This window comes from Pan troglodytes, chromosome 6, assembly GCF_028858775.2.
Source record: "Pan troglodytes isolate AG18354 chromosome 6, NHGRI_mPanTro3-v2.0_pri, whole genome shotgun sequence".
NCBI classification, from domain to species: domain Eukaryota; kingdom Metazoa; phylum Chordata; class Mammalia; order Primates; family Hominidae; genus Pan; species Pan troglodytes.
The window spans coordinates 158,539,768-158,564,775 of NC_072404.2; the positions used below are offsets into that span (position 1 = coordinate 158,539,768).

Below are 25,008 nucleotides of genomic sequence, written 5' to 3' on the forward strand. Positions count from 1 at the left end.
ACTGGACATAATGTGGGCTCCATTCTCACAGAAGGAATCCTTTCCACTGTGGTTCTTCCTGTGTGGCTTATGCATGAGACAAGTGTAAGAAAGTGGCCATGTCAATAAGAAAATGAGCCAGCTCTTTGGTGCCAAGAAGTCTGATTTGGGGGTGCCAGCTATTTATAGGAATTGTCTAGAATTAAAATATCACCCTGCCTTGGGGATTGTGGGGCAGCTGGGGATCTTGGGCATCTGCAGTATATTGCAACCACACCTGAAATTAAGAAGGACTCAATGACAATAAACATCTTTACATCACCCAGTGTCTTGAACTCACTTCCCCATCATGTAGAGCAGCTCAGGTCTTCTCTAGCTCTTCCACCTCATGATGGGTAGTGACTGCTAGGGAAGTCCTGATCATCCTAGCCCTCCAAGAAATGTTTTGAATAGCATTGCATCTTGAACTCACTATAATTTGATCAAGCAAAGATGTTCTATGTCTCTGGTCTGAAACCTGCCACCACAGCTGGGTTCTCTGCTTTCAGAGACCAAGGGAGCAGTGACTGAAGCTAAGACTACACATAGCAATTCAGACAGGCAAATTAGGAGGGAAAAGAAAACTGAATCTGTAAACTCGGGAAAAACTGGTGTATCTTTTGAGGTCCCAGCCATTTTGAGAAACTCTGATGCTGAAAAAATAAGGAAGAACAATCTGACTCCTCTCTCAAACGCTGACATTCTAGCTGAGTGTTGATTTTTTCTTAGAAAAACAAACTTTGGGTCAACAAGGAAAGATCACGAGTGGGGAGGGTGAATGGGTGATTCACCTCATGGATCTCCCTGGCAGCTCTTGCACTTCCTTGATCAATCTGTATATAAGAAATGTGCTGGGCACCTAGGACACCACTTCTCTGGGACACATTGCCTTCTGTTTTCTCCAGCATGCGCTTGTTCCAGCTCCTGTTCAGGGCCAGCCCTGCCACCCTGCTCCTGGTTCTCTGCCTGCAGTTGGGGGCCAACAAAGCTCAGGACAACACGTGAGCCATGCCCTTCTCTTCCCCACAAAAATAATTGCAGGGAGGGCTCCTCTCCCAGTCTGGAAATTACATATCTCTTTCTGAGAATTTCTTTCAACTTCCCAGAACTCTAGTCCCAGGAGCTCCCATGGATCTCCTGCCAGGTTCCACTTCTTGTCCTCTTAGGAAGCCCCACCAACTCCTCTCACATTTTTGCTGGGTGTTTCTGCATTGCCAGTGGAAATAAAGCTCCAAATGTACCTACAGGCTGTAATTAGTAGTTAGTCTTCATCTAACATGCTGATCCACATCTTGTTCATAATTTATACCTTTGTTCAGATTTCTGCTCAGTAAACTTTACCTTCTCACACCTTGCCTCCTAGAAGAGAAGCATAACAGGTCTGTGAGTTCCAACGGCAGCTTAGGGCAGCTTTGGCAGGACTGGCTAAAGGACCAGAGGCCCTGGCCACTGCCCTGTGGTCTGAGATTGAGCTAGACAGGCAGCTTAGACATTCTTCCTAACCTGAAGTCTGAAGATGAATATGATGACCTCTTGCTCTCACGTATACTGGGACCTGAGAGCACAGGTTCAGAAGTCAACTTATTGAGAACACATGTGTGAAGGAAGCAGAAAAATTGGAGCAAGTAAAATAAAGTAGAAAATGGAGCCAAGGGTCTGGGAGAAAGCAGCGATACCCAATCTAGGGAGTTTTCTCTATAGCAGTAGGGTTTATAATGCTGGGTTTCTGGGTTGTGATCTTGGAGGTACTCTCTATGGCATGGTCAGATATCCTGTCCTGGAGGAAACTGTTCAGGGTTTTGACAAGCTAATGTAATGGAGGCAAGTGTCCCAAGAAACCCTGCATGGGGACAGGTTCAGATCCCACCCCATTCCCGCCAGATGACAGTCCACTTAGCCCTGAAGGGCAGCAAGGTATTCAAATAAGCTATGCTAATTAGGTTATCAACCATCCATCCTGATTTGCCCAGGACTTTCCTGGTTGTAGCATTGCAACTCTGCCCTCCCCCGCCACCTCCACAACCCATTCTGGAAAAGACCTCAGTCCTGGGTAAACTGAGATGGTTAGTCACTCGAACTAAGCTGGTCATCCTATCAATCTGAAACTCATATACAAATGGGAGAGATTTTGAAGTTGCTTAGGTATTTATACCCTTTTCCTGTGCACTGGGCACTACAGCAGTTGGCACCAAAAAATAGAATCTCTCTAAGATGCTTTGCCCCAAGAAAATGGGGCTGTGAGACACTGTGGGCTAAGAATCTCAATTCCCTTCTGTCCCACACAATAACAAAGGTCCGTAGCCCGGAGTTTCTAGGGAAGAGAAAATAACTCTCCTGGCCCCGAACCCAGTCCTCATTGACTGAAGAAGAATATTTGACTATTTTATTTGTCTCCATTTCCTTTCCTTTTCAGATTGCAGTGTATGGTCTAAATGTAGAGTAGTATCTAAAGTTCCCAAACATGGCCATATGTCCAAATTTCCTAAGGAGCTAAATAAATACAAATTCCTAAACCCTACCTAGGGACCACAGAAGGAGGATCTTCAAAGATGCTCCTACAAATACCTCCAGTGCATTGAGATGTTTGCTGGGGTTTTTTTTAATTTTTTATTATTTTATTTTATTTTTCCATAAGTTACTGGGGTACAAGTGGTATTTGGTTACATGAGTAAGTTCTTTAGTGGTGATGAGATTTTGGTGCACCCATCACCCGAGCAGTATACAGTGCACCATATTTGTAGTCTTTTAGCCCTCACCCCTCTCCCACTCTTCCCCGCAAGTCCCCAAAGTCCATTGTATCATTCTTATGCTTTTGAGTCCTCAAAGCTTAGCTCCCACATATCAGTGAGAACATACGATGTTTGGTTTTCCATTACTGAGTTACTTCACTTAGAATAATAGTCTCCAATCTCATACAGGTCACTGCAAATGCTGTTAATTCATTCCTTATTATGGCTGAGTAGTAGTATTCCATCATATATATATATATATATATATATATATATATATCACAGTTTCTTTATCCACTCGTTGATTGATGGGCATTTGGGTTGGTTCCACAATTTTATAATTGTGAATTGTGCTGCTATAAACATGTGTGTGCAAGTATCTTTTTTGAATAATGACTTCTTTTCCTCTGGGTAGATACCCAGTAGTGGGATTGCTGGATCAAATGGTGGTTCTATTTTTAGTTCTTTAAGGAATCTCCACACTGTTTTCCATAGTGGTTGTAGCAGTTTACATTCCCATCAGCAGTATAGAAGTGTCCCCTGATCACTGCATCCACGCCAACATCTACTGTTTTATGATTTTTTGATTATGGCCATTCTTGCAGGAGTAAGGTGGTATCGCATTGTGGTTTTGATTTGCATTTCCCTAATCAAGAGGTTTGCTGGTTTAATGTGATTCTGTTGCTAGAAAATTTTCTCCTAATAATGACTTGAGCCCTCCTACTCAGTAGACAACCACCAGAGCCTGTAGGATGTTATCAGGAAGTGGCATGTGGTATTGTACATTTTTTCTTTTTAAAAACTTGTTTTTGGTCAATGGAAGGGAAGAAGATGCTCGTTCATTGATGGGCATTTGGGTTGGTTCCAAGATTTTGCAATTGTGAATTGTGCTACTATAAACATGCATGTGCAAGTATCTTTTCTAAATAATGACTTCTTTTCCTCTGGGTAGATACCCAGTAGTGGGATTGCTGGATCAAATGGTAGTACTACTTTTAGTTCTTTAAGGAATCTTAAAGTGCCCTAGTTGTTTTATTAAACAAAATTAAATCTGTGTGAAGTTACCAATCCAATCAACACATGAAAATTCCAGGGGATTCCAATGCTGAACAATTGATCCAAGCCCCATAATTTCCCTCCCTTGCCCATCCTGTGCCCCTTGACCTGTTCATGGCTCCCCCCTCACTCAAAGATTGGTCTCTGATCTTGGTGTTCTGTTTCTCTCTTCCCACAATCAGTCGGAAGATCATAATACATAATTTTGACATCCCCAAGTCAGTACGTCCAAATGACGAAGTCACTGCAGTGCTTGCAGTTCAAACAGAATTGAAAGAATGCATGGTGGTAAGTAGATGACTGGGGGCGTGACTTCAAAAGATAATTCAACTCCTTGATTATAAACATAATTTAATCTCTCACTTTAATAATGTACAGTGTACTTAATGAAACATTCTCACTTATGTTATGCTACTTGAGACTCAGAATAACTGTGGGAGCTTGGGACAGATGACTTCTCATTTTCCAGATGAAGAAATTCGAATCCAGAGAAGTCTAAGATAAATAAGAAGGAAAGGAAGAAGGAATAGGAAGTGAGAAAGAGGGAAAAAGAAAAAAGTGTAAGAGCTAGTAGAGAAGCGGTTAGAGTCCTTCCAAGGTCCTGAGCATGTTTAGTTTAGGATGGAGGGAGGGGAGGTCTCAGAAGAGAAAGCAGCAACTCCACACCATAGGTTGAGGTGGGTGGGCAGAAGAGGACATGCAGGATATGACTCCTCCTCTCCAGTAAGCACTGAATGACTCTACTGTCCTCTTGCCTTCTTCTGCTCCTTTGCTCTGGGTCACCAGAAGTGGACTCTTGTTCCAGCCTCCCCACCCTGACAAGGAGCTCGTAATCATCTCCTCCTTTTCCCCAAGTTCAGAAGTCCAATCTCTGAACAAGGTCAGAGGTTTTCAAATGGTAATGTGTCTAAAACTCACTCGGGGATCTTGTTAAAATTCAGAGTTTCATTCAGCAGGTCTGGGGAGAGATTAGAACTTCTGGGTTTTAACAGACGCCCAAGGTACACCAAGGCTATGCCCAAAGGATCACATTTTTGAGCAGCTTGGGATTAGAGCATTATCCCTCCTGTCTAGCTGCCAAGGGCCAGAAGTCAAATAGACTTATGCAGTTATTAATCCACAGTGACTCTTCCCTGGGACACTGGTTGTGTGTCCTTTTCCTAGTCATTGATCTCAGGTGTCACAAGCATGCAAACTGCCCCCACTACCTTTGTTCTAGGGCCAAGACCCATGCATCTCCCATCTCCCCTACTCCCTCCCCAGACCCTTCATGAAGGACACCTTCTATCAGGCAGCACAAGTATTTCCTTACAACATAAGTTTCCTAATTCAAATGAGACTTAAGGACAATGATTACATGTAAAACAACATTGAGAGCATGAAGATTGCTATTCAGTCAACTGCATTCTAGAAATATCCCCACACCTGTAAAGAAAAATTCCTGGTCAATGAGCAAAGAATATCACAGCTGCTTTGTCAAATTTTTCTATTTTCAGTCCAAGAATCTGAGACATGTACACTAATTTGGGGTAGGAGCAAGGCTGAATCATAATTTTTCAACTTTGTATTTTGTTTATCACAAACACAGGTGAGAATGAGAATAAGAACATGTACATAATGTGTACATAAAATTTTTGTGAAAATGGTGGTTTCTGGTGGTAATAGTTAATGGTAGTGGTAGGTATAATAAGATATGTTTGAATCAATAAAATGACATGTGACATAATTTTGTGCTTTTGTGATTAATAAAAGTATGCTTTTAAGAATCATGCTAGTACTCTAAAATAAAGCAATCTTTTCAAAACCCACCTAAGCACAACTAAAAGAATAAGAAATCCTTAGACTAACTGACTTTGCAAACTAGAAATAATTTACAGGAAGGAAATTTCTAGTCAATAAATTTTTATTTGTGGCTTCATTTTTCAAAGTATAACTATTTTTAAATTTTTATTAAAATATATTTATATAACTGTAAAATTCTTACCATCTAATCCTCATTTTTTATCATTTATAATGTTTTCTGTAACTGAATTTTTGAAAAAGTGAGGTTTAGACTCATATTTATTTATTTTAGAATTAGAATAGAATATACCTACAATCGTATATTTGAATATAAAGATTGCATAATCCTTTAAAGCTGAAGGAAACTTGTGGCAAAAACAATGCTTAAACATTTTTGTGCTACAGGCCATTTCGTTGGTTTCATGAAGTTTATGAAACATTTATCAGAAAATTGCTTCTAAATGCATAAAGTGCATTGGATTACAGAGAGAAACTACCACATTGAGTAACAGTGACTAACTTGTAAAAAATAAATTTGTGATGCAGTAAGGTATGTGTTTCTTTATGCACACATTAGCTGGGAAAGCAATACATTTAAAATATAGAAGAGTTGAATTTTATTCTATGAACACATTATCTGTGTGATGGATGTTGTTACTTAGCTTGAAGAAGTACATTAAACTGCACTGGTCTTTGGCAACACGTCCCACGTGCCATGCTAGGCATGCAATGGATTCTGATCTTTTATTGTACAAGTGGTGTAAATTCTGATTCATGACGATATGTTGTTGCTAATGTAACAGAAAGGTAAACAAGGCCGGGCACAGTGGCTTGTGCCTGTAATCCCAGCACTTTGGGAGGCCAAAGTGGGCAGATCACCTGAGGTCAGGAGTTCGAGACCAGCTTGGCCAACATGGTGAAACCCCGTCTCTACTAAAAATACAAAAATTAGCCAGGGCTGGTAGCACGCACCTGTAATCCCAGCTACTCAGGAGGCTGAGGCAGAAGAATCACTTGAACCTGGGAGGCGGAGGTTGCAGTGAGCCGCGTTCGCACCGTTGCACTCCAGCCTGGGCAACAGAGTGAGACTCTGTCTCTTAAAAAAAAAAAAAAGGGAAGCAAGGCACAGGTAGTCTTCTCCAAAGAAACGCCAGGATTCTCCAAGGCATTCTGAGTAAAACTCCAAGGGTGAGAACACCTGAATTTACTGTTTGGGTCTGAACGGCTACTTGATGCTGAGTTGCCAGGTAGCTGAGCAAGCTGCAGGAGGTGGGCAGAACGGCACTGCGCCTCAGTCGTGACCATGAGCCAGTCTGATAACTGCCATACATTCAAGGTAGTGCATTCAGGCTGTATTACGGACCTCTGGATCTGTGCAATGATATGTACATATCTACGTTTCTCCTTGTGATAAAATCACACATACTGCTAATGGCACTGTGGTTCCTTGATGACATTCATAACTGAAGGAATGCTGAATTTCAATTAGAGGTTAGTAATAAAGATGCATATTTTTCCCCTGCCTGAGTCCACAGACTCACTGAATGCTATCCACAGATCCCTCTGGGTCTATGGACCCCAGGATAAAACTGCTGTGTTAAACGTTAACTGGACAAAATCTTCTGACTCCACTGAAATTTATATATACAATAATCTGGGATCTTGAATTGCAAAGCACCCAAGTTAAAAAGAAATTTACATTCAAGATGTTATTTGCTTATCTAACAGCCAGGTTTGGTAGTTAATTGTTTCCACCTCATACCTGAGGAAAGTGAGAGTGAGAGGCCTAACTCTCATCACCAAAGGTCACCAAGTCAGAGAGGAGCACAGATGGGGCTTGGTCACAGCTCTGACAACAAGGCCTGACATTGGCTCCTACACGCAAGTGGCCAGGCTGCTGTCTCACCAGGTCTCAGAGTAAACGTGATTGCAGGTCGATTCCTGAAACCTCTGGCTGGTGACTAAGGCAAGCCTGCTCCCCAGCTGGACAGCTGCCCTGGATGAGTTCTCCTTGCCCTGTGGATTCACTTGCATCCCTATCTCCTCCTGAGCTTCTCCACACTGCTAAGGCCGGAGTTTGAGGGCATTGGAAGGGAAAACCTTCTGACCTAGACTTTGGCTCCTGAAATGATACTACAACAGTAGACTCCCCCTTGCCCTGGGCCCACCTCCACCCCCACTCTTCTCCTCCGGCTTCTCCCTCTCCTATTTTTCCCTCCCTTACCCATTCCCCAAAATAACAATGAATTCCCCCTCCCACCTTCTCCTCACCAGGTTAAAACTTACCTCATTAGCAGCATCCCTCTACAAGGTGCATTTAACTATAAGTATACTGCCTGCCTATGTGACGACAATCCAAAAACCTTCTACTGGGACTTTTACACCAACAGTAAGTACAGAAGTTGTCCAAGGAGGGAACTACCCACCAGCCACCAGGGAGGAGAAACTATAAACAGAAACATGGCTGCGAACCGAGCAGGACCAGGACCTCAGGGCAGAAGGACAGAAGGGAGGGAGGGAAGAGCATGGGGAGAGCAGATGGGGAAGGCACCCAGGTTCTAAGACAGAGGCATTGAGTGCAAAAAGTTGATACAGGAGACAAATTTGCAAAGGATTTGGGGAAACTGAACCCCAGGGGGCAGATGCCTGATATGAGTAGAAAAGACAGGACATGGCCAGGGTGTCTGAGAGATGATCTCCGTCCCTGTCTTTTTCAGGAACTGTGCAAATTGCAGCCGTCGTTGATGTTATTCAGGAATTAGGCATCTGCCCTGATGATGATGCTGTAATCCCCATCAAAAACAACCGGTTTTATACTACTGAAATCCTAAAGGTAGAATAATGGAAGCCCTGTCTGCCACACCCAGGTGATTTCCTCTAAGGAAACTTGGCTGGAATTTCTGCTGTGGTCTATAAAATAAACTTCTTAACATGCTTCTCCATGTTCCGTTGTATCTCCAAAATCTGCTCCTGAAGAACCCCAGATTACCTGAAATTTCTAGAACATTTGTCTTTCAAAGAACCTTTACTGAGGAGATTGTACGGGTTCTCACTGCCCATTGGTATGAAGAGGGAGAGAAGAAGAAACTGGGAAGAGGAGCTACGCTCACAGAGAGGAAAAGCAGTGGCCCTAAAGTTCATGGCACAGGAGTGGCAGAGCCAGGGCAGGCACCAAGTCTCCCTGTTGCTTGACCTCTCTCCATCCCACTGCCCTCCAGCAACAGCTCAGATCCCAGAAGACAGGAGTCCTGTTGCATGCAGCAGAGTCAGGGATGGAGTCCATGGCCCCCTAAATGAGCAGTAGCATTCTATGCTATTCTGTTGCTTGTTTTCAATGGATTGTGACACTCAGGGATATCAGGGTCCTGTGCAGCTCTGCCTGAGGAGCTCAGGCATAATAGAGGAGTAAAGGGGCAGAGGGAGCCCTGAGGGGCTTCATCCCAGAGGGCCAGCTCATAGAAGTGGAATATGAGCAAGGATCAGGTGCACAAAGTGGGCAGAGGGCATTCTAGTAGATAGGACGCAGGCACCAAGAGCCCAAAGCATGAAACAGTGGCTTGCTCAGGGCAGGTAAACACTTTCATATTGGGCAGGATTAAGTATACATGGAAGAGTTAGAAGCAGATCTGGCAAGAGGACAGGAGCAAAATCAGGAGAGGCCGAGTGAATCTGGGCAAGAAAGTGGGACCATATCCCCTAGGCCAGTGATCCTAAATGAGAATCAAAATCCAGGGCGGAAAATACAGTCATTGGAAAAGATCATTTTTTATATTAATTAGGATTGTAACATTGTGAAACAGGAGAGTTACCTGACCTCCCTCGCAGAACATGCAACAGGGGTGTCACTCATCTGTTCAGCTGCTCAAACCCCTTAGAGGAGGAGGAGCACGCAGACGGACAGGTGCAGGAGGGCAAGTGGGCGTGTGTTAAAGTGCGCTCTTTTAGCCTTGCTGTCTACGGACAGTTTAAGTGTTAACCAGCTCAGTGGACCCTCTGCCTTTTTGCAAAGGCAGAGGGCTACTGTGACAGCTTTCTGCATCCCAAGTTCTTGTCCAGCATCCCGGAAGAATCGGGTCACACATGAACTGGAAGGATGGTGAATGCAGGGTTTTATTGGGTGGTGGAGGTGGCTCTCAGTGGGATGGATGGGGAGCCGGCCAGGGAATGGAGTAGGAAGATGATCTTCCCCTGGAGTTTGACTGTCCAGTGGCTGATTCTCCGTCCATCCCCAGCCGAACTCCTCCTTACATTCAGACACTCCTTCCCTTCTCTCCTTCTCTGCTGCGCTATTCTGCCATTTGTCTCCTCATCTGCTCATCTCCTTCTGGAGCCTGGGGTTCAGGGTTTATATGGATACCAGATGGGGGCATGGCAGGCCAAAAGGCAATTTTTTTGGCGCAAAAACAGGAATGCCTGTCCTCATTTAGGGCCGCAGGTTTCCAGGTTTGAGGGTGGGGCCTTTGCCAGGGAACAGCCCTCTTCTACCCAGTATTTCTCTGTCTCCTGTCCATATCAATTGATTATATGCTTAACAGGTACCAAAAATGTGAATAATTTTATTTACATGCTTTATCACATGCCCTATTTAAAACAATAACAGACATTAAATATTTATTCACTCAATAAATATTTATCAAATACCTACATGTGCCATTACCTGCTTTCAGCACTTGGTTTTACATAAGTAAATCAGGAATTTTTTATCCTGTTCTTAAAATGCTTATATTGTTCCCAGGCAATAGAAAATAAACATGTACATGTTATTCTTACCTTTATTTATGGGAAAACTGAGATAAGAGAAGGTAATTAATTTGCACATAGCCAGCAAGTGACAGAGCCAAGATTCGAACCACACAGGTAGCCTGGAGAGACATGCTCCTAACTTCTTTTTATTTTTGTTTTTTTTTTTTTTTTTGAGACGGAGTCTTGCACTGTCACCCAGACTGGAGTGCAGTGGCGCGATCTCGGCTCACTGCAAGCTCCGCCTCCCAGGTTCACGCCATTCTCCTGCCTCAGCCTCCCGAGTAGCTGGGACTACAGGTGCCTGCCACTACGCCTGGCTAATTTTTTGTATTTTTAGTAGAGACGGGGTTTCACCGTGTTAGCCAGGTTGGTCTCGATCTCCTGACCTCGTGATCCGTCCACCTCGGCCTCCCAAAGAGCTGGGATTACAGGCGTGAGCCAGCACACCCAGCCCATGCTCCTAACTTCTATACTACTTGCACATACTTCCCAACAGTCTCCTTTAGGCCCCTGCAAAGTGTCTACCAGAAAGCATTTCAAAATTGCAAATTTTATTTCCTCTATGAATTATGTGAACACCTATATCCACCCAGATTTTGTTTTGTTTTGTTTTGTTTTTTGAGACAGTGTCTCACCCTTTGACCCAGGCTGCAGTGCAGTGGTGTGATAACTGCTCACTGCAGCCACAACCTCCTGGGCTCAAGTGATCCTCACACCTCAGCCTCCAGAGTAGCTGAGACTACAGGCAAGCACCACCCCACCTGGCTAATTTTTTAAAAAACTTTTTGTAGAGATTGGGCAGGGGGAGCCTCACTATGTTGCCTAGGGTGGTCTCAAACTCCTGTCCTCAAGTGATCCTCCTGCTTCTACCTCCCAAAGTGCTGGGATTACAAGCATGAGCCACCCATGCTCAGCCTAGAATTTTTGATTACCTAGAGTAGACTGTTCAGTAGAAATATTCATTGAAATATATTTTAAGCTACATGTGTAATTTTGATAGCCACATTTAAATAAAAAGAAAAGGGAAACAGGTGAAATTAAGTTAATAACATATTTTATTTAGCTGAATATATCCTAAATTCATTTATAAGATCTAATTAATATTTTTTAAATTGTTAATGAAATAGTTTACATTCGTTTATTCTTAGTAAGTCTTTGAAATCTGTTGGGTGCTTTATACTTACAAAACACCTAAGTCAGGCTAGCCTCATTTCTGAAACTCAATGGCTACATGTAGCCAGTGGCTACCATATTAGATGGGGAACTTATGGGATGGGTCAATAGGTTCAGTGAGGGGAGAGAACTTAGAGGACACGTCAATAGGTGCAGCAAAGCACCATGGCACACGCATACCTATGTAGCAAACCTGCACGTTCTGCACATGCATTCTGGGTTTTTTTTTTTTAGAAGAAATAAAGAAAAACAAAAATTAAAGAAAAAACTAGTAAAAAAATAACAAATTCAGCCAGGTATAGTGGCACACACTTGAAGTTCTAGCTACTCAGGAGGTTGTGGAAAAACAACAACAACAACTTTGGGCACTTTGACTCTTCCTTGTTCCAAATAAGAGACTATGCCTGCCATGATTGCCTGGTCAATATGTTTTCATCCTTTTAGAATAACATGTAAAGCCTTCAAATGCTCTGCAAATATAACAGTTGCCCAATAAATGCTTTGTTTAATTATGTGAATTAATTAAGGCTGAGAAATACATCATAATGAGTTAAATTTTATAAGGTTGATAGTCCTGCTACAGAATTGGTAACAGCTAGTTTCACCCTGTATTATCATTTGCTTCCTATAGCTCTCAGCCAGACATTTTCCATTTCAGGGGAAAGTTTACTGAGTGCGTGTGACAGGGAATATTTATGAAAGAAATCAAGTTTTTCCAAAGTAACTCCTATAATAAAATGTGTTTACATTTGTTGGGAGCAACATTAAATAGTATCTGTATATGGAGAGGCCTGGAAAGAAGACTGAGGAGTTTAGGATAAACAAAAAACAATGTCAGTGCCGGGCACGGTGGCTCACACCTGTAATCCCAGCACTTTGGGAGGCCGAGGAGGGAGGATCATTTTAGGTCAGGAATTCGAGACCAGCCTGGCCAACATAGTGAAACCCCGTCTCTACTAAAAATACAAAAATTAGCTGGGCATGGTGGCGCACACCTGTAGTCCCAGCTACTTGGGAGGCTGAGGCAGGAGAATCGCTTGAACCCAGGAGGCGGAGGTTGCAGGAAGCCAAGCTCATGCCACTGCACTCCAGCCTGGGCTACAGAGTGATCCCCTGTCAAAAAAAAACAACAAAAAAAAAACAGAAAAAAAACAAAAAAAACACACCAAAATACAGGAAAAAGGAAAACAAATAAAAAACCTCAAATATAAAACAGTTACTAGGAGAGAGAAAACCTTAATTTTTATTCATCCAAGACATAAAAGTGATAGAGATGAAGCAAAGAATATTGAATGAATCAATGACTATTGTAGAATCATAAGGAGAGATAACTAGTGATGACTTTCATTTCTGGGCGAATGGTCAATTACTCGAGAAATAGATATATGGGAAACTTCTGGAAGGATTTGTAAGAAATTAATTACTGTGATCATCTGATAGAATTAAGGCATAGATGACTTCTATTTTTCAAGTAGTAGTCCTCTATACATTATTTCATTATTTGATTTTATAAAAAATAAAGTTAACCCAAAAATTAATGAGAAATGCTAAAACTGAAAAACACAATAACTGCAATTAAGAACCCAATAAACGGTTTTTAATAGCAACTCAGACAAAGCCAAGGAGTGAACTACACAGTTAATTACAAAGAAAAGAAAGATGAATAACACAGAAAATAGAGTTAGAGACATACGGGATAATTGGAAGGGAGATAAAAGACTTGCAATAAGCTTCTCAAAAGGAGAGGCGACAATGATTGGAAAAGAAGTAATATTGGAAGATATAATGACTTAGAATTTTCCTAAACTGACAAAAGACATCAAACCACAAATATAGAAAGAACTTGAACTTGAACCAGGATAAATGCAAAGAAAATTACGTTTAACACATCATATCACGTGCACCATTTTATTTTCAAATGGTAGCAATAAGAGTGATAGCTGACTTGAAAAAGAGAAACAATGTGAGCCAGAAAAAAATAGGATGATATCCTCAAAGGGCTGGAAAAAAACCCTGCTGATCTGGAGTTTATGTCAGTGAAAATACAGATAAAAATATATTTAAATATTAAGAACCTTCAAGAAAATTCTGTACTTAAATTATTTACTTTAACTCATATAATATGTGAATTCAGTAGTTTTCACATTTTTTTCTTCATTCCTTGCATAATTTATAAGAATGTAATTTATAAGAATGTAATTTAAAAACTGCTTAAATTAATTCTGGTTCATATACACAACCAAATAAATACACATTTTAAAAAGATTGAAGGCACTCTGAGGTACTAAATTGAAATTTCTTCAATCACAGTGTCAAATGAAACTAGTGAGTCATAGAACATTATATGATAAATTTTGTGATGGAAATTAAAGAACATAATAGTATTTATTGTATAACTGTACACTGATGTAAAGAAATACTAGGTTGGGCATGGTGGCTCACGCCTGTAATCCCAGCACTTTGCGAGGCTGGGGCGAGTGGATCACCAGGTCCGGAGTTTGAGACCAGCCTGGCCAAGATGGTGAAACCCCGTCTCTACTAAAAAAACAAATATTAGCCAGGCGTGGTGGCAGGCACAGCAGTGCACTCCAGCCCAGGTGACAGAGCATGACTTCGTCTCAAAAATAATAATAATAATATTTTTGAATAAGTAATAAATGAATGGAAGGAAGGGAGGGAGGAAAGGAGAAGAGAAATTAGTTTAATGAGTTTGAAAAACATAGGGATAAATAGCAGAGTAATCCAAGTAAGAGAAGACCTGCTGCATAGCACCTGGTATTTGGGAGCTGGCCCTCTCAATGCATGGTGAATCTTGTAGAAAATTCAAAATGAATGGATGGAAGCAGGCCTCCCTGGTCTTGCTGTCACCCTAACGCATCTCAAGGACTTTGTTAGTTTCAGCACTCTAGTTCTCTGGAAAGACTCTACAGGGGTAAGAGCACAGCTGTCGCAACTCATCCACCCTTGGACTTCACCTCGCCATCTGATATGGTTCTCCCACTTGGATGTTAGGTGGGCAATTCCATGGGTTCTCTAGTCATCTTAGCTTTCTAAGACGTTCTTAAGACCACATGTTCTCCTGCAGATGACTAGAGATGATCACAGGGTCCTTCAAAGATCGAGTCTGACAACTGCCCCAACATCTGAATTTCCAGCAAGTGGAAGCAGGCTGAGCAGTAACCAAAGCTAGAAAAATGGAGACCTGGGACAACAGAACCTTTCCTAAGAAGCTTCAGGATTGCAGCTCCCACACATATAATTTAAACCCAAGCCCCCTTAGAGGGGCCAATACACAGAAAGGTCTTGCTTACTGACAGTATCTTAAGAAATAGATACCAAAAATATCTGGTCTACCCTCTTCTCATCTGATTTTTTCCTATTTCTGAGGCTTGAATTCTCATGAAACATACTCTATACCCTATAGAGGGCTATCATTTCTTACAGAAGACTCATTGTACCTGAAGATGCAAACCAGGAGGGCTGAGTAGGAACATTAGTGTCAAGTCATTCACTCAACTAGAGTAAAATTTAGAGTTGAAGTAACTGGCATTGGTAGAAAGATAAGACACCATGTCATCTAGAGGACAAAAAGATAAGAATATACATTTCATAGATCCTACAGACCCAGAGCAAGTATTGGAAAATAGAAGTGAAAAAGATGCTGTTTAGAAAAGTTAAGGCAGAATCCAACCTGCTGTTCCAGCAACGTTCTAATCTGATATTGGCAAACAAGGGAAAACAACTGAACTAATTATTTCCTCATTCCATTCCAATGTAAAATTCCAGCTGAATGTTGACATTTCTCCAAGAAAAAAATTCATGGTGGTAATTAGGGAAGTTTCAAGGTCTGATGATTTTGGTTGAGTGGCCTGCCCAAATGTCACAATGTTCTCTTGCTGTAGTTATGAAGAATAATTTGGGTGCCTGGGTGCACAGTTCTCTGGGCATCAAATTTCTCCAGCATGCATGCTCTTCAGATTCTGTTCAAGCCCCGTCTTGTTGCCCTGCTCCTGGTTCTCTGCCTGAGGCTGGGGACCGGCATAGCTCAGGAAGAATTGTAAGCCACCACTTTCTCCTTGTTGCAGAAAATCTTCCAACGGGGACACATCTCCCAACCCAGAAATCAATATTGTGCCCCTAGGGATTATTTTACCACTCCAAAGGGGACACATTCTGGGTATTCTCACTAAATATGTCTCTTAGTCTCACTCTTTTCCTATTCAGATCCTATTGTGGGGGTTACTGCATTCATGTCTTATTACTACTTGTATTTTAATTCATTTTTCTATCCTAAGTTTATCATTGGCATCCTTTTCTCCTAAACGAAAAGCATGGGCAGAGATGTGGGCTTAATCAATACCTGTGGGATAAGCTTTGGATAAGATGCCTGAGCTGCAAGAGAGGGGCCATGGCCCTGGTCTTTACTGGGGTTACAAGGTTGTGCTGACCACTAACTCATACAATTGGTCTCATTGGAAACAGTGCTCTCTATCTCATTAAGATCTGTGTCATACACTGGGGCTGGGACCTACAAGACCTGAGCAGGTTTCTCTAAGTAAGGAAAAAGTAGAAACATGCTCCTGGACTCCACCTTCTCCTGGATTTGTTCCTAAATGCAACATCTCCTTGCATAAATGCAACACAGCTGGTCTCCAGGTCTATACTGATTTGCCAAAACGGAGGAAAAGAAATGACAGATCCCAGTTCCTTAAGTGGAAAGGAGAACATTGAAATGGGACTCTGTCCCTTGGCAAGAGCAAAGTACTAAGATCCAGAAAGAAGCCAGCAGGTCCTTAGGAGACATGGACGTGTAGTAGACAGAATGTGGAGAAAGGAGTATCTAGCAGATGGAAATGGAGCCATGGAGATTTTGGTGAAGAAGGGGTTCTTGCCAAGCCTGGATGTTTCTCTAAGGAGAAGAGAAGCAAAGAGGATGTGGGGGTGGATATATGGAGTAACACAAAATGTGTGTGTGCTGGGTTTAGGTTGACTAAACTTCTACTTAGTTTCCCCTCTACTTAGTGAGTTGGACAAAGTTGAACTATGTTGATCATTATGTTAAACTTTAATTCATTGGTGTGATATGTTTATCAGACTCATAGAATTTCTTGTCCTTCTACTAGTTATACCAGTATAAGAAAATGAACTTTCATGGATTTGGGGATGATTCCATAAGAAAAATCAAAAGGAGAATCTCAGGCTAAAGTAGACCATGCAACCGGATCACTTCCTGCTTCAAACAACATGGTGGAGATTCAACTGAGTATCCATGATGAAGGAAAAGCAGCCCCTCAGTCTGGCTCCCTGCCCTCATCAGTCCACCAGGAATATGACCTCTTTTCCTCTGGCCTCCATTTCCCCTTCCTATCAGATAGGGGCATCTTGGCTGGACACACAGAGCCCACAGGCACAAGTCATGCATAGAGGATCCTTATGAGTGACAGCATTGACTTATGTGCCTCCTCACTCCCTGAACCCCTCTGTTCCCTCTGTCCTCCTGCTTCCATTCTCCCTCCTGGGACACCCCTGTCCTACACTTTCCCTGACTTTGGGTTTCTCCTTCTTTTGGCATATACAGACAGAACATAATTTTTCTGAGCATGACAATCCCTGAATCTGTAAAGCCAGAGGAAATATTTTTGCTAACACTCATGGTTACAAATAACAATAGGCATAAATATGTGGAGGTAAGTGAAGAATTGGAGGGAAGGTTGGTGGGAAAGAGAAGAGAAATATCACAATAAAGAATGTTGGTCGTCATTACTGATTATATGTGAAACAGTTTAACATCTTGCCAAATGCTTCACCTACACATGATTTTGTGTACATTAGCCTTCAACCTCAGAACAACTCTGTTAGGAATGTACATGTTATCAATTCCATTTTGAAGTTGAAGAAATTGTGTTATGAAAAAGATGAATTAGTGGAGGCTTTTAACCATAGGGTCAGGAGTCTTTAATTCATGAGGGGAGGGTAGCAGTGGGGAGATTAGGAAGAGGAAAAAAAAAGAAATGAGAGGAAAGCAATCCAAATGGGGATGAAAACAAAGATGGACAGAGAAACACAAATCAAAACCACAATGAGATACCATCTTACACCAGTAAGAATGGCTACTACTAAAAAGTCAAAAAATAACAGAAGCTAGTGAAGCTGCAGAGAAAAGGGAATGCTTACACACTTTTCATGGGAATGTAAATTGGTTCAGCCACTTTGAAAAGCAGTTTGAAGATTTCTCAAAGAACTTAAAATTGAGCCACCATTCAACCCAGCAATCCCATTACTGGGTACATACCCAAAGGAAAATAGACCATTACACCAAATGGCCACTTGATATGTTCACCACCATGCTATTCACAATATTAAAGACATGGAATCAACTAAGCGCCCATTGATGGTGGATTGGATAAAGAAAATGTGGCACATAGACACCATGGAATACTATGCAGCCATAAAAAATAAAATCATTTTCTTTGCTGCAGTGTGGATGGAACTGGAGACCATAATTCTAAGCAAATTAATGAAAGAACAGAAAACCAAATAGTGCCTGTTCTCAATTATAAGTAGTAGCTAAACATTGAGCACCCATGGACATAAACAAGAAAACAGACAATGCAGACTGCTAGAGGGAGGGAGGGCAAAAGGGAGGAATGGGTCAAAAAACTACCTATTGGGTACTATGCTCACTACCTGGATGCAAAATACCCATGTAACAAATCTGCTCATATATCCCTGTATCTAAAATGAAAGCTAAAAAAAAAAAAAAAAAAAAAAAAAAAAAAAAAAAAAAGATGGATTAGACTGAGTGACAATGCTCAGAGACTTCTATTGGAACCATGTTCCCACCCACCCCTACTCGCCCCAACCAGCCCATGCAGCGATGAGGATGAACCTAGGAGACCCAGCTCAACAGGCTGTGGCAGATGTAACAGAAGCTTCAGGGATGTGGTCATTGTGATCTCTCTCAAAATTGAGAGACTTACCATCACACAAGAACTGGCTATATATATACACACACATACACACACACACACACACACGGGGTACATATGCAGAATGTGCAGTTTTGTTACATAGGTACACACATGCCATGGTGGTTTGCTGCACCCATCAACCTGTCACCTACATTAGGTATTTCTCCTCATGCTATCTGTCCCTTAGTCCCCCTCCCCCTGACAGGCCCTGGTGTGTGATGTTCCCCTCCCTGTGTCCAGTTCTCATTGTTCAACTCCCACTTATGGGTGAGAACATGCGGTGTTTGGTTTTCTGTTCTTGTGTTAGTTTGCTGAGAATGATGGTTTCCAGCTTCATCGATGTTCCTGCAAAGGACATGAACTCATCCTTTTTTATGGCTGCATAGTATTCCATGGTGTATGTGTGCCACATTTTCTTTAACCAGTCTATCATTGATTTGCGTTGGCTCCAAGTCTATTGTGAATATCATTCATTTGCATTCGCTCCAAGTCTATTGTGAATAGACATACGTGTACATGTGTCTTTCTAGTAGAATGATTTATACTTCTTTGGGCATATACCCAGTAATGGGATTGCTGGGCCAAATGGTATTTCTAGTTTTAGATCCTTGAGGAATTACCACACTGCCTTCCACAATGGTTGAACTAATTTACACTCCCACCAACACTGTACAACCATTCCTATTTTTCCGCATCCCCTCCAGCATCTGTTGTTTCCTGACCTTTTAATGATCACCATTCTAACTGGTGAGAGATGGTATCTCATTGCGGTTTTGATTTGCATTTCCTTAATGACCAGTGATGATGAGCTTTTTTTCATGTTTGTTGGCTGCATAAATGTCTTCTTTTGAGAAGTGTCTGTTCATCTCCTTTGCCCACTTTTTTATGGGGTTTCTTGTTTTTTTCTTGTAAATTTGTTTAAGTTCTTTGTAGATTCTGGATATCAGTCCTTTGTCAGATGGATAAATGGCAAAACTTTTCTCCCATTCTGTAGGTTGCCTAAGAACTGGCTTTTTTGAAGTCATGTCCTCCATTTCCTTTCCCTGCTCTCTTCACTGAGCATTCAGAACCCCTAAACCCTTCTGCTTTGCCATCTTTGATACCAGTCCCCAGTTCCTTCAAGGTTTCTTTAGGCTTTTTGGAAAGCAGATGCAAACAGATGGGAAAATTGCAGAGTTACTAAGAACCCTAAGAGAAATACAAATAGTACTTAACACTTATGACATTTATTGAAATATGGTGACCGTAGAAATGCCTCTGAGAAGCCCCTTCTCCAGAGGTCTTCTTTGGTACTGTCTCAGGAAGACATCGGATATTTTTTCTTCCCTAGTCTGGCCTCAGCAGATTTCTTCTTCCGTCTTCAGAAACTCAGTCAGTGTTTAACTAAAAGTTTTATAATTTGATTGGCAGAAGAAAAATAGGTGCTAAATACTACTCAGTCAAATGCTTTCAGAATCCAAGTGTGTTTATTTGCACAATAAACATGGTACTTTACATTCTGAAAGCTCTATCATTCGCAAAGCACTCATGAGCTCATACGAAGGAGACAGGTGAGTATCCATGCTTCCATCTCGCAAATGTCATGTCACAAAGCAGGAAAGCAGGACAGGTGAGATGATAAACTCTGTTTTTGTTTGTTTGGTGGGTTGCTTTTGTTTCTGTTTATTCACCACACCAGAGTAGACAAACTAATGTCTCCAATCTCCATATAACTTCCTCTTGATTCAGTGAGCAGTTAATTAAAATAATTTCCTACTAACTCCAATTTGGAGAACCTCAGCTCTAGGCTGGATGAAAGGCAACTGATGCCTAAATGCAGTCCAACACTGGTGCCCCTTTACTCCTTCAAGTACTGAAATAAAGAGTCCATTTCACTAATAAGCTGATGAGTTAAATGCTAGCTGGACCCAGACAGGTGTGTTTACCCCTGCTTCTTGAAACAGAAACAAATGTGACATGTGACTTCCTTAAACCAAACGTTTAAATTTGAGTTGTTTGCCATGCCAAAGAAAACATTGTTGGCTGGGTGTGGTGGCTCACACCTATAATCCCAGCACTTTGGAAGGCCGAGGCAGGAGGATTGCTTGAGCCCAGGAATTCAAGACCAGCCTGGGCAACATGACAAAACTCTATCTCTACAAAAGAAAATTTAAAAATGGCTGGGCGTAGTGGCGTGCGCCTATAGTCCCAACTACAGTGGGGGCCGAGGTGGGAGGATTGCTTGAGCCCTGGAGGTCAAGGCTGCAGTAAGGAGTAATCATGCCACTGTACTCTAGCCTAGGTGACAGAGGGAGACCCAGGCTCAAAAAAAAAAAAAAAGGAAAAGATTGTTTTTAACAATGCAGATAGGCCGGGCGTGGTATCTTATGCCTGTAATCCCAGCACTATGGGAGGCCAAGGCAGGAGGACCCGCCTGGCCAACTTGGAGAAACCCTATCTTTACTAAAAAAAAATACAAAAATTAGCTGGACGTGGTGGTGGGCACCTGTAATCCCAGCTACTTGGGAGGCTGAGGCAGGAGAATCGCTTGAACCAGGAAGTGGAGCTTGCAGTGAGCCGAGATCGTGACATTGCACTCCAGCCTGGGCAACAAGAGTGAAACCCATCTCAAAAAAAAAAGGAAAAACAAACAAACAAACAAAATAAAAAAACAATGCAGATAAAGTTGAGCGTGGTATATAATGACAATTTCTTTTAAGTTGCCTATGATCAAGTGTAGCAGTGAATGTATAAAGAGTATAACAGCTGGAGAATAGTCCCTGAGTGTCCCCTTCACCTGGGCCTAATGCTTAACCCAGGGCTGCCTCAGCCAGATCTACACTCTCTCTAACCCTTCTCCCCATTCCTCTCCTCAGATTAAAACCAGTATTGAGGCCAATCCAAGCATTAGCTGCTCTTACAGTCGTTTTATTTACACTGTGTGTGTGGTAGACAAAAGTTCTACTGGGAACTAACAACTCCGTCCAGTAAGTGAGGACACTTCCTGCCTGAACATAAGTATCCAGATTAGGGGGAGTGCTAGGAGAGGTCACAGTAAAAAGGGAAAAGCAGGAGGTGGCAGAAAGCAAAGGAGCAGAGTATTGCAATAAGAGCGAGACACAAGACAGGCAGGCAGTGTGGGCAGGGGCTCAACGTGAGGGCAGGGAGATTGGCCAGCAACTGCTGTGCCTTGTGTATAAGACTAAGCAGTGGGAGTTGAGTTCCAGAGGCAGTGAAAGGTGGGATAAGGTGTGCAGTGGGTGGAGCTTAAGTGAGAAGACCAGAAGTGAAGTGGTGTGGAGCCCAGTGGTCTATCACTCTTCTGATTCCTCTCCCCGGAAGATATAAACAATAGAAGAGATGCTGAAGTTATGTCAGATGTAGATATGGGCCATCCTAATGAGGAAGTGGACAAGACAACCGGTTACTACACATTCGTGGAGAGCACTGTCATCCTAACCCTGCACTGGAAAGTCGGCTCTGACTTCCCACCCCTAGAAGGTCTCCTTTTTAGGAGAACCGTCCCTGAGTTTGAGGGTATCTGGGTGGATGGTAACATAAACTTCCTGCAACTTCTCAGCATCCCCTCTATGTCTTTTCCCCAAAAACTTATTTCCGTAACTGCCCAGATATCCCAAGAATTCTTAAAGCACTGGTCTTACAAGAAACTTTCACAGATATGATATAAGACACATGTATTCCATAATGAACAGGAGAGAGAGAAGGCAGCAATTATTCTTACCATTTGACACAGAAGGGAAAATGGCCAGAGAAAGTATAATCAACTATCTCCAGGGGTACACAGAAAATTAAGGGTGGAAGTGAGAAAGATTCCAAGTTTCCCTATCCTTTTAGTCCAACTATATCCAGCTGCCCCTTCCAGTGACCTGAAAGGTCAACTACTCAGAAGTCCTAAAATGATTATACCTGCTTCTTTTTAACTGGTGGCAAAAAAAAAATAGACTCACCGAACTTCAGTTGTACTGGGTTCCTAATCATGACACACTCCTCCCTGTGTTCACGTCCTCATCTTTCCTCATAGTAAAGCAAAACTCAGAAAGCTAGATAATGCCAAGTGTCAGCAGAGAATGAGGAGATAGGGGATAGATATAAATAGGTGCAGCCATTTGGAGAACAATCTGGCATTTCTTAGTCAAATTAATTATATACAGACCCTTTGACCCAGCACCTCCACAATTGAAAATGATGGTAAGAGAGACCATTTCCATCCATGGATTTCTAGGCCAGTACAGTTTAGCTATCAAGAACACAGAAACATTTAATAACCATTATTTCAAAATATGTGTCACATCTTGAAAGACATCACCATAACCCTAAAGGGTGTGACCCCCAAGTGGTCTCCTCAGCCACTTATTTATGAGATTTTTCCAGCATGCTATAAGGCCAGTGGTTTCCTGATGATAGAGTTATAAAAAAAAACAGTAGATTCCTTGATTATGTGTCCATTATGGCAACTCTATCATTTAAGAAAAAGGTTCTCTTGGTCCATAAAGATGTTACATGGGATCCCATGTCTAGAAACCAGATATTCTGCGGGCCTTCAGATAGCAGAGCTGTCCAAAATACTGTAGGCAGGAAAGATACATCTATAGCTAGAATATATATCATTCTCAGTAAAGATAAACTGCTGCCCCTTCTAAGGTCAAAGAGATTCAATATAATCATTGTTTTGTAAAATGGTTGGTTCATCTCCTTGAGACATAGTACCCTATTGAAGTCCCAGCCTTAATCTCTGTTGCTGAAGGGTCGGCAGCAGTAATACCTAAATCACTTTTGGTGAGAGGGAATCCTTACTATTGTGTATATGCATAATATCAATCACTGCCTCATTAGCCATTAAACAAGCATTGGAGAAGCTAAGGACATCCATTGAACCAGTCCTCCTGTGTTCCTAATTGTTTGCTCTCTCCTCTGTGTCAGATACTTTCTTAGGAGCACCAACATGAGACACAAAATATCCACTTTGTGTTCACATCCAGAGGTTCATTCAGATGGCCTTCTTAACTGGTGGCAAAAAAATAGACTTAAAAAAAATAGAATTTCAGGCAGACATCCCTGTGCAAAATATTAATATTCTTGTTCCTACCAGATTCCTGACCGGGCAGAGCCAAGAGATCTCCCACCGCTCAAGCATCCAGGTATCCTGTTTATGACCAGTTGTGCTGCTTGTAGCACTGCCTACCAAGAGTATTTTCACCAAGCCGTGCTCCTCTAGGACACTCCTGAGTAAAATTTTAGTGTGATAATAGTCCACCATTGGCTCATAACAACAAATTGAGCCTATCTGTGAATCACATTTTTGTTTTGCCCCTCTAAAACCTGATCATAGGAACACCCCATGAGGCTGTAAGTACAATCTAAAGGAGCAGTGTTAGTTCTGCAGATGTAGTTCATATGGAGTTTGAACCACTGTCTTCTGTTACTGAGGGCCTCTGGATCAGGTTGAGTCCAACCTCAACTGCACCATTTCCATTGTGTGATGGATTTGTGCTGTACCCACTAAATTTATAATTTGTGGGTCTGCCAATACAGGTCACGATGAGCAGTTCTGGCCCCATAGCCACTTGATGTTTCATGGTCAGCTATTGGGTCTCTACAGAATCCATGGCCATGCCATGTGCTCCTTTTCTAAAAAATAGTTCTCTCACTTTTACACTGCTGGTGGGAATGTAAACTAGTACAACCACTGTAGAAAACAGTGTGGAGATTCCTTAAGGAACTAAAAGTAGATCTACCATTTTATCCAGCAATCCCACTACCAGGTATCTACCCAGAGGAAAAGAAGTCATTATACGAAAAAGATACTTGCACACGCATGTTTACAGCAGCACAATTCATAATTGCAAAATCATGGAACCAACCCAAATGCCCATCAGTCAACTAGTGGATAAAGAAAATGTGGTATATATACATATATATATATGTGTGTGTGTGTGTATATATATGTATATATATGTGTATATATATGTATATATATGTGTGTATATATGTATATATATGTCTGTGTGTGTGTATATATATACACCATGGAATACTACTCAGCCATAAAAAGGAATGAAATAACAGCATTTTCAGCAACCTGGATGGAATTGGAGATCATTATTCTAAGTGAAGTAACTCAGGAATGGGAAACCAAACAATATGTGTTCTCACTCATAAGCAGGAGCTAAGCTATGAGGACGCAAAGGCGTAAGAATGATACAATGGACTTTGGGGACTCGAGAGAAAGTGTGGGAAATGGGGTGAGGGATAAAAGACTATGCATTGGGTATGGGTACACTGCTCGGGTGATGGAAGCATTAAAATCTCAGAAATCACCAATAAATAACTTATTAACATCACCAAACACCACCTGTTCCCCAAAAACCTGTTGAATAAAAATGTAATCACAATTCTATGATCACATCTTTAATAATCATTCCTAATGCTGTCAAATATCCAGTCAATGTTTGGATTTCTCAGATTGTTTTGTAGGGGTGTGTGTGTGTGTGTGTGTGTGTTTGACATATGATTCAAATAAAGTTGATGGTCTTCTA

General features: G+C 41.8%; 2 protein-coding genes across 4 annotated transcripts in view; one reads left to right on the plus strand and one right to left on the minus strand.

Moving 5' to 3' along the window:
* The window catches only part of KEL (Kell metallo-endopeptidase), a 350,942-nt gene that overhangs the window by 194,526 nt on the left and 131,408 nt on the right, over positions 1–25,008 (minus strand). The gene's annotated exons all lie outside the window — the stretch shown is intronic.
* PIP (prolactin induced protein) lies at positions 925–8,427 on the plus strand. The gene is given in 4 exon segments (NM_001009170.1): positions 925–1,019; positions 3,986–4,091; positions 7,860–7,974; positions 8,303–8,427. Coding segments are annotated over 4 exon segments (441 nt in total).